A 19,359-nucleotide genomic window follows, 5' to 3' on the forward strand; every position below is an offset into this window, starting at 1 on the left:
CCTCACCTTAACAATTACATTAGATTTGTAGTTAAACATTCATTTGAAACTTACATATCACTGCACAAATGTATCAAACAAATCTACAACATTTGCATAATGAGTATTTTGTTCCCTAAAGTTTTGTTCTTTACCTAAAAGAGTATTTAGCGTTGCACTCCTATTCCATTGTTGAGCTCACAGTCGACGGTTTAAGAAAGAAAATGATCAAAATCAATGAAATGCTTCATGTTCATGTCTCTGTGTTCTGGGAATGTCAACCCAATAACCCATCAGCCTTCCAGCATCATCATTACGGTAACAGCCGTCATGTACAGACTGCAGTGATTATGTTGATTATGGAGATTATAATTGGTAGCTCATATTTCTACCATGCAACAAATGCATTCTGGGATTTTCAGCTGAGAATTAAGGATGACATTAAGCCTGAATGAGGAGGAGACACATTTGGTTCAATCGAAGCGACACTGACGAGTCGACCAATGTTTTCCAGACTTTGCTCCTTAGATCTACCGACAATGTTCACTTTAGGTGAGTAATGCTTTCCTGCTCCAAATTTAGTTAGTATGCCTCTCCAGATGAGTCGGTTCCCCTGAGTGCCACTTTGGGAGGAAATTGTCTAGAAATAGCCATCCCCACAACCCATCAATTACTGTCAAGTGCAAGCAACTCACTTATTTTCCAACAATGAATGGCCATTGCTTTGCTTATATTTTCTTAATATTTTGTAACTAAAAAAGGCATGATTTAACAACTGCAACATCCACTTATCAAGCACTAATCTCAAAACTGGATTACATGAGTGTGCCATGGAGGAGAACTGCTGCAAACATGAATGTGATGCTAAAGCTATGACTGACATTAGTTTCCCGGCTGCATTAATTATATTATCTTTTAATTTGATACTTTCCCAGCAGTGCTGACACAAATGCTGGTGAGTAGCTGAACTGCTTTTTGAATTAGACACAAATATCTACACGAATTATAAATGGCTTTGTGAGAGGAAAACAAACACTACTAACCCACAAACAACTTCTCAGAAATGAAATCCATTTGAATATTGTGTTTGTTTAATTTTAATGCAAAACTAGCCCAGGACTCCTTAGGGAATGATACAAACTAAACCACTTCTCAACCTCAAAAGTCTGTTGACATCTAAATGTGTTTACTCCAAAGCACCGGCTCTTTCACGGCCCATCAGCTGACTCATCACGTTACAGGTGGATTGTGCAAAGGAAGCATCATTAACTGCTTGGTGTGCAACACAGGTTTCAAAATACCCGTCTCTCTCTCAGTAACACGTCTGTGTTGTTAATCATACTACCACATGTCCACCCTGCGATAAATCATTTCCTCATATTCGTTTTAAACAACACCTCGACTTGGCCAATGAAATGCTCTGACCTTTTGTACAGAGAGGCAGCATGTCTGCACCCGTCCACCTCTTGAATCACAGATCTCTTGGTAATTATAGTCATACAAAAGTATACACATTATAGTAATGCCATCTGCTTATGAAATATGAGTCCTTACTGTTTAGTGTCAACCACTACAAATGGTCCCAGCAACAGTGGTGGAATGTAGCTGAATACATTTACCCAAGTACTTGAGTACTGTTTTGCATACACTTTATGCTTGGACTCTCACAACATTTCAGGGGAAATTACTGTTCTTTACATCCATTTATCTGATATCTTACATTTCTTTTCAGATTAGGATTATACATAACAACGTCGTAATCGTATACATTAAACATGTTGAACCAGTGTTTTCCAACCACTAACATTTCCAAAAATCTCTTTCTAGTTGTGATAATCCTTATCACATTTCAGATGTGTTGTAAGGTATGCATTCGTGGATAAGTACTTGCCACATATCACTATAAAGAACAAGTACTTCTACCTTTGATACATCAGGTTTACCTGCAGAAGGGATCTGAGTAGTCTGCCTAATGTCTGCCTAAGGAAACAACGTTAGGCAATGCGACATATCAGCTACTGGTTGAGTAGAAGGGAAGGTAATATCCAGAGTAGAGCTCCTCTACACGATTATAATGGCCCTATGTGCATATTTCAGCCTTATTATTGTAACATAAATTGCATGTTGGATTTTTAAATCCAACATGCAGCAGTTGGAAAATGAGATCACGATTCAGTCAGGGTAAATCCGCAAGGCTGCACGGATTCAGTCACAGATCTGCAGCCTACATGAATAATGGCGTAGAGAGAGGAGCGCTGCAGTCGTAGCGAGCAGCAGGTCATCAAGTTGCTCCATGTTTCCATGTGTCAGCAGAGAAGATGAAGTGCAGTGCACAGTCAACAGTCGACCCACAAGCCAGCCAGCTAAAACAAGCCAGAGCCAGGAAAGGACTTGATACTGTAGGCTCTGTGGGACAATATTTAATTACACAAAATCGACTTTTAAAACAGTTCAAATGTACTTTGAACACCTTTTGTGTGGATGGTGCTGCCTTTGAGCACAGGCAATATAGTCGGCACAATCATCCAAATCAGGCCCCTGATATATTAAAGAGCTGATTGTGGCAAAAGTAAATTGATCTAAAATTATTTGATGATTTTTGTATTGACTAATGCACTAGTTTCCTGGTTCATGCTTCTCATCTGCTCATTTCTTTAGTGCTATTTAAAAAAAGACGTATGAAGACATCAGCTTGGGCTGCGACATATAAAGGATCACTTGGTAATTAATTGGCGGATGAGGCCTTTATTTTGTCTTTATTTTGTACTACAACAAAAATACTTAAAACTATATCACACTCCACCCTTTAGTCAAACAGTCAGTTAGCACTAGATAAAACATCAATTCCTTATTCATTTACGATACGATACTGATTGATATTTTGTCAAAAGGCTAAATCTGGTATATTTCAGATAGTCGATGTTTTCAAGCAGCATTGAAGCTGAAAAACGGAACACTTGCATATAAACAGTGGTAGTCTTTGTAATAACAGCACAGTATGGGGTAATTATTGTCTAACTGCTGCTGCAAACGGCAGTTTAAAAAAAAGAGTCAAATGATTGATTTTTCATCACAAGGTTTCTTGTTGACATAAGATAGTAGTGGAGTCGAAATTAGATCTAATTTTAAGCTCAAGAAAAGATAGTGTCACCCCTATTTGAACAACTTATCAAAAAGAATGCCTTGTTTAGGACAACATGCTGGAAATCAATCAGTCCATCTTTGTTGTGACCTGTACATGTGGCTCCTGTGCATGTCCCTGTTCAACAACCAAACACAGTGGCAGATTATAATAAACTTGGACAGCAGCAGGCAGACAAACTGTAGAGCTCAGGGACACGGCTGCAAGATGATATCCCTCCTCCCGTTCTTGCTGGAGGCCAAACCCGCATGCAGAAATTTAAATCCACACACACACAAGTGTACAAACAAATCTGAGACTGTTTATCCTGACCAGATCTTATTAGCTTACAGGCTCTCACACGGATGAATAATATGGCAACAGAGTGCATAGGAAAAGGTTCACTGGAATGAGTCTGGGTGTGCTTGTTGCGTGTCACAGATGTAGTATGAAGTATTTTGTGTGCATGGGATCTGATAAAGAAGTTTCGAGGCAAACAAGGTCACCAGGATGTGAGAATCAGATACCTATTTCCTTGTTGGTGTAATGTGTGAAATGCCTTTCAAAAGTTTAGTGGATTTCACAGATAAACTTGAGAATAATATCACTCTCATACAAGGAAATTATTAACCCATTACTTGGTGGTATACATGTTCTTAGTCATGGGGAATTTAAGCGATAGTAGTCAACAGTAAGATGATTAATTTCTTGAATGGTTTCCCCACTGTTGTGGGGAGATAAGAGACCTGAGAGAGCTCTTTCATTTTGTGAAGTTAGCAGTATCCTTAATCTCTCCAAATCATATCCCAGAAGCTGTGTCAGTTCCCTACAGTTGGGAGGTTTACAGTATATGTGCCTGGCCCAGATTAAAAGCACAGTCATTTGAGGAAGTGTTTTTTTCAGTACTCAGAGAAAGGCTGGCTTCCAGTCTTACAAGCCAAACACTTAAAAGGGGATTTACTGCTATAGACACTCTTGTTAAGATGGATAAGTAACACCAATGACAATTGTAGCTACAGCAAGGAGTCCAGTGTGTGGTGTATATCAAGGACAGTTCCACAAAAACCTGTATAGAAACACAGAGGTGGATAATAGCCCCTCTGCTGTCACAACAGAAAATAAGCCATTTTTAAAGGTGACACTGGCTCCTACAGTGTGCGGTTCAGACCTGGTGAGCCTGTAATCCTATTGCCTGGGTTACTGGGACATGACAGCTCGTTATCCCGGCCTGCTGTGGCTGGAGAATGCCTGAACAACAGGCCTACATGCTCTGCAGTCGACTCATGGCTCAACATCTGTGGCCAAAATGACACATAACCGGCATGATGTGCGGCAGCAAATGTCCCGGCTTCCCTCACCAAAATACGCTTGTGTAACGACATTAAAAAAATGAGATCGCTAAGATCTATGCCTTAGCAGTAAATACGGTTTACAGCCTAATGAAGGGTCCGTGTCTCCGCTGGCATGCCGTACAGTGGAATTTTTCCCTGAGATAAATGGAGCAGACGGATGCTGTTGATGGAGCTCCGACAGCCAACAGTGTGTTGCTATGTGGGCCTGTGCAGTTTTCACGTTGAATTTATACAAATGAATAAGCTATTGGGCCCGTAAATAGGTTCCACACGATAACATTGACATCCCATTCAAAAATAAACGCCTCAAATAAACAAATAAATGCCTACCTGGACTCCCTTTCCATAATCAGAGCGGGGCGTTTATAGTCGCTCCAACATCGGCCCGTCGTAAATGTCAAAGGTGTGTTTGTTATCGGCTAATTAAAATCTTAATAGACCACCGAGGACAAATGCAGGGAGACGGTCCAGCCTGGTGCCATCGTCCTGCCGCTGCTCAACCAGGAGCCAGCGCCGCGTCGCACAGCTGGAGAGGCCCGTGTGTGGGACTTGAATTGAAAGAGGACAATATTTCCGTAGAGATCCACTAACATAGCATGGCAGCCGTTCGATGTAGCCTGTGGTTCAACGGGGATATGGCAAAAACGGCAGCATCACTCATTACCGAGTAAATCACACCGAGCTGGGGTCCTTTGCCTTCTGCTAAGCACCAGGCGGGGCGCACCAATCAGGTGGCAGATTTGGATTTGATTGGCATGTCACAGGCCAATGGGCTTTTCTGACTACCAGATTCCGTTGGATTGACAACACAGACAGCCAATCAGTGTTGATCTTTATTTAGAAGGAAGGCAGGGCTTGCAGGTGTCGTACAGTGGTGTAAGCTTTAGGGGATTTGGCAACAAAACGATTAATTATGTGACAAAAATGTATAATGTTATTATTGTGTCAATCTCTGGCTCTGTGAGGTGAGGTATAATGTAACTGTAGTGTCATAACTACAAGCGCCTGTATTCTGTATTGCTATTTTCAGTGTCATTTCTTTAAAAACAATTTATTTGTGTTCTTTTTTTTTGCTACAGTGATTGTATCACTAACAGCCAACATTAGTTGTAGTGGTTCTGTGTAAACTGAGCTTTTCCTGAGATTGGCAGCAGGTAGCATCACTGCATAGTGGTGAAGGAAGGGCATGTAGTCCGATGTAGTCCTTTACCTCAGACAAAACTAAACAAAACACTGAAAAAATGCAAAAAACACATATTACAATAATGTAGTCCTCAAACCCTCAAAAAATACTTGTCTTGTCATTTTTTAAAATTTTCTTTCGTCTCTGTGTTAATGGTTACAGCCCACTAGGCGATATTGAATTTAGGATTAGACTTCAGGCACAAACAATTGAAAAGTTAACAGCTGAAGCATGGATTTCAGGTAAACCTTGTATTTTTCTACAAATGCAGGTCAGGAAATGTTATAGCCTCATAACCTTGGTATGTGCCTGCATTTGTTGTCCTGTAATGAACATAACAGTGTTGTTAACCCAGTATGGGACATTTAAGAAAGTAATACTCAACTCCCCTTTTTCTGAGGGCTGAAAATTAATTGGAAATAAAGATTTGATCCTGTGACCTTCCACAATAGTAAAAACAATTATATCGTATGGTAAGAGAGCATCCTTAATCCAGTCCTGATTAGTAATAGAAATGCTTTTTTACCTTAGGCAGGCCTTGAGGGATATTCTCTGTCTTTGTATTGAGGCCCTTAGCATACTTGTAAGTACATTTAAAGCCATCTGTCCCCAGCCCAAATGGGTTGACTGTATTGCTCCCAAGTGGCCAAACTCGATACTGCAGCTCCCAAGACTCTTAGGATATTTTTGTGACAAGCAAAAACTTAAAACGATTAGTGCTGTATGGGAAATATCATAAGGAAAATGGTTGACTAAAAATGAAGTAGTTTGTGGTTTGGTCATGGCCTAGGACATTAATCTATTGAATACAGCAAGAGACAATTCCCGGGAGAATAATGTCTTTACTATGTCATAAAATGTCAGGACTAATTTGGTCAATATAAATCTATTACGACATAAAAATCTACTGAAATGACAAGGGATTATAATAGTTCATTAAATATTCCAGCTATATGCCTTTTTCCGACTTCCACGATTCTGACCAATCACAGCCTTGGAAAAGTGGACGATTTAGAGACGCTGCTGTTTAGAGACAGATGCCTTCATGTTTTATCGCAAATAACGTAATTCTCGTTCTAAGGATATGGACCGGTCTTTTTGCATAATCATAGTTTTGTCTAGCATCACAAATCACTCCCCTTATATTTTTGTTGCGTGAGGTCTTCCGTTGATATCGGGCAAAACCTCTAACACGGTATTTTGTACAGCCATTGGTTCACACCGCAAAGATAGCCTCGGATTTTTCGAGTTGTACCTGAACATACCATACATGTGTGCGCACTCCACTGTGAATCGTTGGTAGGTCCTTACGCACATAGACATCGGCGGGACATAGAACTATCACAGCAAGGTAACGTTGTATTCAATGTATACTATTCTTATACAACAAACTCACCAGAATTTAGCTGCATTAAAATATACAGAGAAATGCGTGAAATTCGTTGTAGAGTCAGCTACAGCTGGGACTAATATTCGCGTTGGTAGCTACCAAGCTAGCCATATTAACATTAGCTTTGTTTTGAGTTAGGCAATTAGCCATAGTTATCTAGTTATAGTTTTGTTTTTGGACGATTCGTCCAATATACAATACTACACGGGGAATGACGTGATGTTATATAAGTAACATAGTAAGATAAGGTAGATAGTACTGTTGCTTTTATTGTTTGTTAAATTAATGCGTCAGTCACGTTCATATCTACTTGCTAGCATGCTAACTAGCGGGCTTGAATGAAAGAGAAGGACGAGGATAACACCGGTCGGACATCATATTCAGTCAACCCAATTGTAATAACTCAAAAGAATCACTTTATAATGTGTTTTGAACCGACGGGTTAATGTTCAACTGCCTTTTGCAAAGACTCAGTTCATTTATTTTAATGCGAAACCCGGCTGCGGCCTGCTAACGCCAAACGATCCAAATTTACAAATCTTTTTGAGTTATATGCTTTCTGTAAAGAGCGGATTCATGCTCAAACATAAAGTTAAAATGAGAATGTTATAGAGAATAAAAAATAAAATATTAAAAACACATTGTAACATTTATTAATGCAAGAAGAAATTCCCAATTTAAATAGTCCATGACCACCTGGCCTTCATCTCAAATATTAAGCTTGCACATAATAGAGGATTGATGTATGTTTATCGTTGTGAGATATAGATTCGCTTATATACATGTTGTTCTTACAGATGGCCGAGACAGACGTTGATAATGAACTTCTGGACTATGAGGAGGACGAGGAGCCACAGGGAGTTCCCGAGAGTGGGACCCCAGCAACCAAGAAGGAAGTGAAGGGGTCATACGTATCCATTCACAGCTCAGGGTTCAGAGACTTTCTCCTTAAACCTGAGCTTCTCCGTGCAATTGTTGACTGTGGTTTTGAGCATCCCTCAGAAGGTGAATATTTTGTAACTACATCCACCAATTTATGTCCTACACCTCCAAACATACTCCTACTACTTCCGGTGCAGTTATAAAGTAGAGAAGAAAGAACACGTTTGTTTGATAATTTCACTCACCTTAATTGCCATTTTTTTTATTTTCAGTCCAACATGAGTGTATTCCACAAGCTATCCTGGGCATGGACATCCTGTGTCAGGCCAAGTCTGGTATGGGAAAGACAGCAGTGTTTGTCCTTGCCACCCTGCAACAGATAGAACCTGTAGATGGCCAGGTGAGTTGCTCATATTTTTTTTCTTTCTTGTCTTACTTGCTTAAGGGTCCTTTTTATTTTAGTGTTTAACATTGATTCCACTTATTAAGTCTTACTCTGGATTCCTTTTTGTTGCTATGAAATTTGCATTCTCTGTTTGTTGATCAGGTCGCAGGCCCAATGCACTCAACATTGCATAGACAATGTCCCTGAACAAAGTTAAGAACACATGTTTTAAGTTGGGTGCATATTACTCGCCAAAAAATGTTGAGAACAACAATTATATTGGGAAGAGAATAGCCGCGTTCACACCGCGTACTTTTCAGTACTTAGTGCCCCGGGCACTAAGTACCAATCGCGTTCACACCGGAGTACTTTTCCCTGAGGGAAGATTACGCAAATGAGCCGCTGACGTCACTTCGTCTTCTTCTGCTTTGGGTTTACTGCAGGGGTAGACATTAAGGGTAAAATGCCACTGGCCCTCCGGGCCGTTGGACTTGTATTATCACTGGCCCCACCATTGTAACCACTGGCCCGGAGCATTCGTCCAAAAGAAAACCGACTAATAATGAAGAAAATTAACACATTTGTTGCAATAGTAATTTATGCACTAACTAAATTACGACTTGTACTACAACATTTGAATCATCAGTTCTTCCTCATTTTCCTCAATTGTTCAGATTTGGTTTATTAAAATAATGATATTGTGGTCATTGTTAAAAGAATTCTGCTATTATTATGAGTATTATTATTTGTATAATGCGCTTTCTGCCTCCCTGTCATTAGGAGTTAGAAATGTAATTGCTATCTAATAGATTAGAACCTTCATTATCCTAAACTGCCGGGACATTTCCCTATAGCCAATACCTTTTATATTTTCTACTCTTCACTTACTTGTCAGCATAGGTCGGCATCATAGACTGTATAGGTCGGCATTGATGTACAGAGCCGACAGAAGACCTTGTTTATATTGGCATCATATTGAGAGGTGCAGTGACGCGTCCTAAAACCAGGAAGTAAGCTGCTGGTTCTCTCGACAAAAAAGCAATGGGATTTCTCCACAGGGTTTTGGAAAATAGCTGGAAATAAGGTCTGTGGAAAACAAACCTGTTTGATAAATGCACGTTTTGTTCAGCCGGATAATCTCCACAGGTCTACCCTACTTTTATAATTTTCGAATCATAAATCTAATCGATAGATTATAAAAGGGTTTTAGGACGCGTCACTGCACCACTAGAAAACAACTCCATCGATCAAGCTGGCTGAAACTTTCTCTCCCTCTTCTTCTGATACTCCCTGTCACTCTCCTTTAACTCCTCCTGTGACTTTCTTTTATTTGAAGATTGTTTTTTGCCTGGCCGGTTACCGCTGGTATTAAAAACCTTTTGGCGAATGGTTAGGTGGCGCGATAGTCTGTAGTGAAGGAGCGCGCTCCCGCTCACGGGAGCCTGCTCGTAGGGGTGGGCGATACCACAAAATCTGGATTCGATCCGATACCAAGTATTTCAGGGCCAGTATCGCCGATATCGATACTTTTTTAAATGAAAAGCGTCTTATGTACTTTCATATAGGGGAGAGCTGCATGACATGATTTTTTAGCTGAAAGGATCATAAATAGACTAAATCTGAATTAATTTTCATGAATAAAGACAGAACAGTTTTTATAGACAAATAAACGTTAAACAAATAAATAAACTTGCGCTCCGCAGCAAACAGCTGTTTGCTTTTCACCCAACAGCAACAACCGACAAGCAAAACGCTATGTTGTAGCTCATCACTCCACCGCTCCCATGTTTTTTTTGTGTTGCCATAAGTTATTCTCTCTCCGTTGGTGCGCGGGGCTAATGCAGGCACTAAAAATGGGAGTAAAAGTTCCCGGCACTAAGTACTCTTTTTGGTGCGAACGCAACATTAGGGGTACTAACGGAACTAAAGGGGAAAAGTACTCTTTTTGGTGTGAATGCGGCTTATGCAGTGTTTCCCACAAAATTTCAATCTATTTGTGGGGGCACCGCACTTCTATGAGATCCATTTGTGGCGGACGATATTTAATTGTGGCGGCCCGCCACAAATAAATCAATGTATGGGAAACACTGGTATGTGCTGCTCACATGTACGGATGAATCATCAGTACCGATTTTTTTTGGAGACGGACTCAACACTTTTTTTTTTAAATCACTTATACTAATGTCATGATTCTCTGTTTTCCAGGTATCTGTCCTTGTAATGTGCCACACGCGAGAATTGGCCTTCCAGATCAGCAAAGAGTACGAGCGCTTCTCCAAATACATGCCCACTTGACAGTGGGCATGTATTTGGAGAAGCGCTCGTACTCTTTGCTGATCTGGAAGGCCAATTCTCGCGTGTGGCACATTACAAGGACAGATACCTGGAAAACAGAGNCACACTTGCTAGCCTGTTCCACTCTTTGTTTTCCGAATGCCAGGAAGTATTCTTGCCTCGCTTCTGAAGCAAGACGCTCGGAAGACATGGTCTCGGAAGACATGGTCTTGGATGACATCACTTTAGTGTTGTGTCAGAGTAGTGAGGTGAAAGGTCATTGTGATAGCCATCAGTCCTTACCACACCCAGCTCTCCTAAGAGGTAAATACTAGTACTTGTAGTTTATGGTTATAAACATGATTTAAAAAGGCCCTAAACACAAGCTGTTTACGAAAAGAGCCCCTAAGTGGGTGTATATATGCGTCTTTTTCCATCTGATGGGAACATAATCTATCTCTTTTTAGTGCTCCAAATAACCGTCCTCTTCTTTAATGCAAACAGCAGCTCACTTTTCTAATTGACTTTCTCTGTTCTCTCAGAACAATAGAGGCTGGTCCTTGACTTCTTTATGACTTCCCCTTTATGAATCCTTGGCTGATTATGCCTTTAAGAAGCCTTTAATAAAAACTAAGCAAATAGAGCTTCAGCAGAGCACATGAAAAACCAAGGCTGTTGTGAAAGACTTCCTCCCCCATTATGGCAAAATGCCAGCCCTGTAGCATGGGACAAAGATGAGGAGGATATTTGTCCAAAAAACATAGGCTAAATGAGAAGCAAGTGAAAAGCGTTCACTGAAGTGTTTCCCAGAGGTAATGAAAAGCTCTGGGTCTAGCCTTATATTAAGTATTTGTCATATTACAATAACATGCGTATTTCGGAAAACAGGATGGAACAAATATATAACACTGATGCTTAAATACAAATCTGTGCACTGTTGTCAATCTTTAGATCTATGGAGATTCTCTGTGCTGTCAATGTTTAAATATTGGTGACACTGCAGTGGAAATATATAAGAAAGCTTTAATTCCAACACATTAGAGTTTTTTTAAAGGATTTTCACACCAAGCCTTGGCAGTTGTCCAGTCAGCCCGAAGGCCCTTTCTAACCAGTGGGCCGACAAGGGGTCATCTCAAAAAGAAACTTAATTTCCTGCCAGAAAAGAGTGCTGGGATACTAATCTAGATAAAAAGACTGAAACAGGAAGTGAGGTGAGTGTTTGACATGCAAGGTGGTGAACTTCCTCTTTTTTCTTCTTCTTTGTAATGGAAAGCCAATAAAACAGTCAGTTAAAAGCTACCTTGCCTTCTGCTTAACACCCCCCCAGACAGGAACAACACCTCTGGGTGTCCACTGCATTTCTTACATTCTTCAGGGCCGTTAAGCTGCAGGCCTCATGATTCCCACCCTACACATTTGATCAGCTGTTCTGTGGGAGTTGAAGAAACGACTTGAACATCAAACTTTCCTCCAAGCACCAACCAAGCCTTTTTAAACCAGCTTAAACAACGTGTCTACATATTTACTACCCTCTCTCTCTCTCTCTCTCTGCACGACACCCAGGTTTTTATCACCCACCCATCGGCACAATGCTGGACACATGCCTCCGCAGTCAGTTTCAATAGACGGAAATTGGGAATGTAAATCAGACAAGTGAAAGGACATGCGGCTCCATCAGCTTCCATACAAACAATGGAGAATCTTCCAGTGTTTAGCCTCTACTTCCTCACGAATCACAGCACTAACAATAAGGCTCTATTATGTCTAGCAATTTGAGAAGCAGTTTTTGGATGGGACCAGGATTAGAACACATTTTAAAGAGATTTCATTTAATTGAAGAGGTATTTCACTAAACAAAAACTGGATGAACATAAGGGGGATGGATTAAGTGTTATTTGATTTTTCCAATCAAATAACACTTAATTTTTGCTACACTTACAGTACCTGATCATTACAAAACCCTTCTACTTCATTGCATTAGGCAAGGTCTCGAATGTCATCAGATACCCACTAGGTTGGGTTCAGAATCAGAATACCTTTATTAGTCCCACAGAGGGGAAATGTACATTATTTTGTGTTTTCAGATAACAAAAGTGTGGCCAGTAACCAGCTCGCTGGCACCATATACAGCACCTCTACAAAACTCCAAAAAACAGTTGACAGTTTCTTCTCAACATATTTATTGTCAATACAAAGACATTTATTTTAACCAAAACAATACAAGATAACTCTAAGACCCCAGTGCATTGACAACAGGCAAATAGGCAGCACCATCTTCTCTGCTTATTGTTCCCTGATGAGAAATGTGCAGTCGTAGGACAAGTGTTTGTTTACATCATAAGAAATAATACTCTCTCAGACAAGGGGTCTCTACGGCCTTGATAAGGATCATGGGTATTTATTACACCCATCAGAGCCCATTCGGTGAATTGTTTGATAATAATCTAGAACACGCTAGAGAGGATTTCTGAATCGTAGCATTTACACTGCCTCTGGTTTTTGCATACTGGCAAACAATGGAGACAAAGCCGGTAACACAAAGATGAGCCGAGGGCTGTCAGACTGCTCCATGAGGATCCCTGCTTATTTTGAGCACAGAGGACAGTTTAAATGTGGATGGAGATCTTGGATATACTATACAAGGAACATCCCTTGAGACTGACATTGTGTGTCCTGTAATTGCCCCGAGTCTGGCTCTCTGCTCTCAGACTCCACTGGGGTTGTCATCTTGTGTCAAAGGCAGAAAGAAGAGTGATATCCTTAGGCCAATCACAACCCAGTAAGTCAAACCTCCATCAGCTGGTCACAGCACAATCTCTCACACTCTCCTCACTCCTCCTGGGGTGAAAAGCACTGGGATGGAGCCAATTCAAAACTACAGGGTTAGACACATACACAAAAAGAGAGCCAGAATGTCAGAGAGAAACCTTGACCTACTCATTCCCCACCAAAACCTCAGTGGCCAAGCTTTGGCTTTACATAAATGCAGCCTTCAAAACAATAGATAGCTTACCCTTTGAAACTAAAACTGTCTTTTAGCCCTGGTTTGTCAAATAATCCCTCAACAATCCTTAATCTCTTTGGGATTTAAAATCAAGCAAAGTGGCAGACATACACAAAAAGAGATTACAAATACTGCAAAAATGAGAATACTCATTCATTTAGATTACATGGATACATAAGGTAGATAACGTCATCATGATTGTATATCGCCACATTTAAAACAGCATATCTTCAGGATCTGCTTCAATTCAAAGGGCATGTGATACTAAACAGCGGTTACACACCTGCGCATCATTATTTGCATATCCAAACAGACAATTCAACTGACACACGGACATAACCAGGAATGAACAAATAGTTTTGGGAATGATCCCCAGTCTTACTTCTTTTGTTGAATCTCTTTCGTAAAGATTTGAGTAAAACTCCATCCATTTTCAGAGAACCCATAACTACTCAAAACGGTCAAGTGTGCAAATTAAAGAAAACATCCACTTGAGTGTGCCATAAGGCCAGGACAACTAAAATACTTGACTTCTAGGTCATCCATTCTCTATGAAATGATGTCAATCATAGAATTATTCAACTCAAAAGTACATGCCAACCAGCTAAGTCAACTTGAAAGTGTCATGTTAAGTATTCATAAATCAAACTATATGTTGCCGTCAGCCTCAGGAAAAACGACAAAGGTCTCGGCCTCTGACTCCTCAATGGCCTGCAGTGCCTCCTTGTATGTAAGCAGTCATTCAGTGGAGGCCTCCCAGCGGGTAAAGCATATTATTCAGACACTTCTGAAGAAAAGGTCACTAGCAGTCCTGTAAAAACAAGAGGCCCTTTCAGCCTGGTTTCAGGAGTGCGACAGCATACCCAGCTGGGCGCTCTTCATTTACTGTCTCTGCCATTGATAGCCCATTGACCATTCATCACAGCAAAGAGCCAGGGCTTATATCCTCATGGGCCTGGTTGATCCACCCACACTGAATGCAGAGGCAAGTCAGAGGACAGGTGAGGTCAGAGTAGATTAATAATCAGAGTGTACATCTTTTCCTCCTACAGGAAATCACAAACAGGGTGAAAGCTCCGTTAGGATCTCCTCTCTGCACTCTGCTCATTGATCTTTGGCAACTTCACTCCCATCATTCACTGTGACACCAACCACTCACACTTCTGCAAAGTGCAGCAGGGCTGAAATGTTTAGGCACCGCACTGGCATTTGCCTATGGCTCAGTTTATTTGACCTTATTTTGATGTTAAAACACATGATTGCAATATGCCATTAACAAAAGTGGTGCATCTGTCTGACTTACAGTAGGCTTTCAACAAAATGACATATGAAGCAGGCAACAGCCCCATATAAACTTCATAACAACCACCTCTGCAAATCATCTGTTTAGTTAAGAAAATTATTTTTTTGTGTGGCCTTTATAACCAACTCTTGTAAATAATGTATCAAATTGAGTCAAAGGTTTAGAGACTGTATGCATATTTTCAAAGTGAATATCAGACTTATTGACTTTCTATGTGGTAAATGTTGCTGTGGATGAGAATAGGACAGGTGAGGCTTTGCTCCATTGTTTGAATGACATTTGACAGGTGGTGGTCCCTATTGTGCCATATGACCATCATGACCTGTGTTTATCCATGTTCCTCTTACCTTATTAGAGTAGGGTGGCTTGGAGAGGTTGATGCCATCTCTGATGAGCTTATCCCTGATCATGATCTTCAGCTTCAGCTTGGGGTAAATCACCAGCTCCCTCCTGTTGCCCAGCGTCAGGTTCCTCTGAGCGCCCATGTACCCACCGTTGCGCCCAACCCGCTCACTGTTGGGCTCTGTCCAGGACTTGGATCCCCGCAGTTTGGACTCGTACTGGTCCACCATGTGACTGGTATAAAGCTCGGCTGCGGGTGGCATCGGCTCCAGGGTGAAGTAGAGTCCGCTGGCCGTCTCGTTGGCTTCATCTTTTAGCCTTCTCACCGCGTCGTGAATCCTCTCCCTGTGGTGAGGCATGTAGACGCCGATGGCATCCAGGTCGGGGTCGCCTATTTGTTTGCAAACCTCCAGATCGTCATATCCATTATCCACAAAAGCCTCGACGTACTGGGCAAGCTGGAGGGTCTTCAGCCACTCGAAAACGATGACAGGTCCGTTGCTTGTCATTTTGGCTGTTGCCAGATTGGCTACAACTTGGTGGGGAAAAGTCAAAGTAATGGTTACTTTCCCATGCGGCGTTTCAAACTCATGATAAGGTCGCTAAAACAATGTCCTATCTTTGAGTATTAGCGAAGTAAAGGTAACTGAATTAAATAGTTTGCGGATTATCCATACCAACTGTTAGTTAACCTAAACCTGTTTTGTCCGCGGTGTTTGCAGACATAAAAACAGAGCTGTAAGTGAATTAAAGGCTCAGCCTGACGGACAGTATGACTGTAACACCTGTCAATATGTACACATTGGGATCACTTCAGTTTCACTTAAACAGCTTTCAAATCCCAAACGTCATTTTAGCATGTAATTGACTTAGGCTACCATGCACAGTCAATCCGAATAATAAGGAGTTCTTTAACAAATAAGCTTGCCGTTGCTCAAACTATTGTCATTCAAATAGCTGCTTTCCCAGATTTCGTCCGTTACGCACGGCAGCTGCTGCGTCGTTTTCACGGCTGATCCCGCTTCCTTGTAGTCCTCTGTATCGCGGAACGACAGTGCGATGAAAAGATAAATCCAAATGATCCAAAACGGGCTTCAAAATGACAGAAAGTCGGCTGCCGACAATTGACGGCAACCTCCCGGTTCTGGGTCCAAAAGCCGCTCAGTCTACGCGTAGTCCAGTTCCTGCACCCGGCACATCACCACACTGGAGCTGCAGCCAGGAGCCAACATGCTCACTGCTGCTCCTCTACCGTCCACGCCCCCCAACTCTCGCCGTACCCATTTAAAAATAGTGATGCCAGAGCGTTTTTTCCCCTTCTCCCAACTTGTCACGCCGCTTCGGGACACACAGTGTGTCACAAGATTGCCACCGACTTGGCCGAAGTTACTCCAAAGTGAAAGTGCATGTTATACCTGTCGCACGGCTGAAATGGATATCCGAGCTCCTGGTTTGTGTCACGTTGTTTTTCCCCTACGATGTGATTTCGTTCTCCGCACCTCTCTCTCGCTCGCTCTCCCCCCCCCTCTCTCTCTCTCTCTCTCTCTCCCTCTCTTACACACACACGCTCTCACTCATTCAGCATTTCCAGGTTTGGTTTCTCAATTCGCATGAGCTCCCTCTATGTGGTAACTGGGGAACTGAATATTTCACAGCACAGGAGCTGATGTAATAGGACAAACTAAGATACCAACTCCCCCATCCATTATCTGTATGCACAAACATTTGATGCAATTTCATTAAGACTTTACAACATTTGAAAGCAAGTATAGTTCCACTCCCTACATTAAAGTGCATCACTGGATGCCATCCTTATTGGTATGAGAAAAGTCCAACTGTCTGTCTCTGTCTTGCTCTGTTTTCATAGAGAACCAAGGCAATGACTCTCCTTGAATATGACCTGTCCACTCTGTCCAAATGGGTGCCAAGCGGGCCGGTGCTGATGCATGCTTTAGCAAATGTGATCTGACAGCTTGTTAGGGGTCAGTTTGATACAATCACCATCTCGGCTGAGGGCTGGAAGTGATTTGCCTCGGCACATTATGACATGCGGCTGGGCTGGAGAACAAACACACCAGTCAAGGAGGAGTTGAGAAGCATATCAAACAGTCTCTTTTTGGAGAAGCAGTGTCAAAAATGTGCCAGAAATGCATGTCAGAATGTCAGAGGAAGAGGTGTGCACCAGTGAAGATCCTTCATTCTCCAAGACCTATCACTCTGGAGTTAGTCGACTTTTCCCGTGATTTACCCGTCTGCTTCTGATATCAAAAATTACTCAGAAATGCTCTATTGTCCCTCATCCTTTGTAAATACTGCTATGATGTGGTTTGACTGACAGGAGCAATAGGGGTTAAACGTGTGCAGAATGTGATATGATACATTAGAGCTGGGACTGACATCAGCATTCATAATGATTATGCAGCTAGTTCCTAGCAAAATAAACCCAAAGTGTCTGTGAAAATACTGAAGAACGTCATTTTGGTTGGTACCCCTGTTACACAGTGTGACCTTCCAAACAAAGCCCAAAAGACCCAAATATAGAAACATTAAAAAGATCAATTATATTTAAACAACACCATAGTATCCCAACTGATGTTCCACCTAAACTTAAAAATAATGTTAATACAAGGGACAACATTTCAAATTGTATATCTCGTATATCAGATTAAAAACATACACTGCCCTCCCCTCCCCATTGTTCAGACGAGTCAATATCGGTTACAGGAGCAGGGTATTATGGGAGTGACAGATGGACTAGAGAGGCTGGTGCTCTCTGTGACGGCTGGACTCACTGAGTGTACGGGGCAGTGCCAGGTTTACCGTGTTTCCACTCTGCTGCCCCGGGCCATGAGAGCAGCGGGGGCCGAGCGGCACGGGGGGCAACCTGACGCTCTCTGGCTGAGGGTCTCCCTGGCTATATGGAAGTACACAGGACTGTCTGTCAGTAAAGCAATTAGGTGTGCTTGCAGTTTGATTAATGCATTTTAACAAAAATGTCCAGAATAAATGCCAGTTGGACAGATTAAACAAACAATAACACATAAATGATGATAGACAATAGAAGTGCAGCGAGGCTGAACCTTTTTTGGCTTGCCCCTACACTAAGCAATGACTACTTTCAAGTTATACCATTTCAACCAGGGAGTTTTCTCTTGTTTAATACCTTTAAACATTCCTGAAGAGGTCAAACTAATCAGTATTTTAAATGTAGAAAAGGGAAAGATTAGAGAAAATACCAAGAATATAAATAAAACTGTGTAGAATAAATTCTTTTTTTTGCTTAACGTTCCTATTTATTTCAAACCTTTATTTAACCAGGTGGTCCCATTGAGATCGTTGATCTCTTTTTGAAGGGAGACCTCATCTTACAACCCGTCTGATTTATCTTGCAGAGATTCTTGACCCTCACAGAGGCAATAATTGCTTTTTGATTAGGTAGAACAACTTAATTTTAGGTGCACTACAATATGTGTCGTTTGTGGATTACACTGAGAGCAGTATGTTTGCTTTGTACAGTAGTGACATAAAAAAGGCACTATATGCCCATTTCAAGCAGCAGAGCCATCGCTCTTCGCACTGAGTGGAGTGCTGTTGCCCTGGAGCCAGAGGACTGCTGCCACATCAATAAAACCTCAGTAACCAGCCCTTAATATAATCTGAAATAGGCAGCTCAGAGCATTGGTGCAGGTAAATATGAATATGTGGCAGTATTGGATCTGGTAAATATGTATATGCTGCTTTGACTGTGTTGATTGAAAGAGTGTGACGGTGGCAGGTTGAGGCAAGAACAGCTCCAGAACAGACAGCTGGAAGGTGAGAGGAGATTGACACAGCCAGACAATAGCAGCTCTGCTGACAGCCAAGCTCTCTCTATGCTAATAGTCTATGCTGGGTGTTTCTGTTTCTTTCTGAAAGGAAAGACTTGGGTATTAGAAGGTGGGGATTTTTGTTGGCTGAAATTTTACGTTCTCCCTCAGATGTCTAGGTTGCACCTTTCAAGACCTCAATTTTAAGATCCTGTGAAGCAGAGAATGGCTTCTGTCCACCTAGATGCAGAGGAACCATGAAGGTCATGGATGTTGGTTTCTAGGAGGTGGCTATCTGTCAGCCTCTGATAGATATGTAGACTACTCTGCTACTGTAG

At 41.6% G+C, this 19,359-nt stretch overlaps 3 protein-coding genes across 3 annotated transcripts in view; 1 reads left to right on the plus strand and 2 right to left on the minus strand.

Annotated features, from left to right (window-relative positions):
• The window catches only part of evi5l (ecotropic viral integration site 5 like), a 28,578-nt gene extending 23,425 nt beyond the window's left edge, over positions 1–5,153 (minus strand). Inside the window, exon 1 of the mRNA XM_010770260.1 lies at positions 4,783–5,153. The gene's annotated coding sequence lies outside the window, so the exon portion shown is untranslated. The remainder of the gene's footprint in view (positions 1–4,782) is intronic.
• A 1,727-nt stretch (positions 5,154–6,880) lies between these two features.
• LOC104944689 (DExD-box helicase 39A) lies at positions 6,881–10,587 on the plus strand. Its single transcript, XM_010770261.1, has 4 exons — positions 6,881–6,986; positions 7,823–8,030; positions 8,180–8,307; positions 10,498–10,587. The coding sequence occupies exons 2-4, from the start codon at positions 7,823–7,825 to the stop codon at positions 10,585–10,587; spliced, it is 426 nt and encodes a 141-aa protein (XP_010768563.1). The 5' UTR covers positions 6,881–6,986.
• A 3,902-nt stretch (positions 10,588–14,489) lies between these two features.
• LOC104944690 (sterile alpha motif domain-containing protein 5) lies at positions 14,490–16,676 on the minus strand. Its single transcript, XM_010770263.1, has 2 exons — positions 15,221–16,676; positions 14,490–14,543 (listed from the first exon to the last, which is right to left on the minus strand). Exons 1-2 carry the CDS (start codon positions 15,722–15,724, stop codon positions 14,490–14,492), a joined length of 558 nt encoding a protein of 185 aa, XP_010768565.1. The 5' UTR covers positions 15,725–16,676.
• Between the last annotated feature and the right edge of the window lie 2,683 nt (positions 16,677–19,359).

This window comes from Notothenia coriiceps, unplaced genomic scaffold (genome assembly GCF_000735185.1).
Source record: "Notothenia coriiceps isolate Sejong01 unplaced genomic scaffold, NC01 NC01_scaffold00008638, whole genome shotgun sequence".
NCBI classification, from domain to species: domain Eukaryota; kingdom Metazoa; phylum Chordata; class Actinopteri; order Perciformes; family Nototheniidae; genus Notothenia; species Notothenia coriiceps.

Coding starts and splice junctions, on each gene's coding strand:
- LOC104944689 (XM_010770261.1), top strand. CDS start 7,823: ATGGCCGAGACAGACGTTGATAATGAACTTCTGGACTATGAGGAGGAC. Junction 8,031..8,179: donor TTTTGAGCATCCCTCAGAAG/GTGAATATTTTG, acceptor TTTTATTTTCAG/TCCAACATGAGTGTATTCCA. Junction 8,308..10,497: donor TAGAACCTGTAGATGGCCAG/GTGAGTTGCTCA, acceptor TCTGTTTTCCAG/GTATCTGTCCTTGTAATGTG.
- LOC104944690 (XM_010770263.1), bottom strand. CDS start 15,724: ATGACAAGCAACGGACCTGTCATCGTTTTCGAGTGGCTGAAGACCCTC. Junction 14,544..15,220: donor AGCCACCCTACTCTAATAAG/GTAAGAGGAACA, acceptor CTCTGCATTCAG/TGTGGGTGGATCAACCAGGC.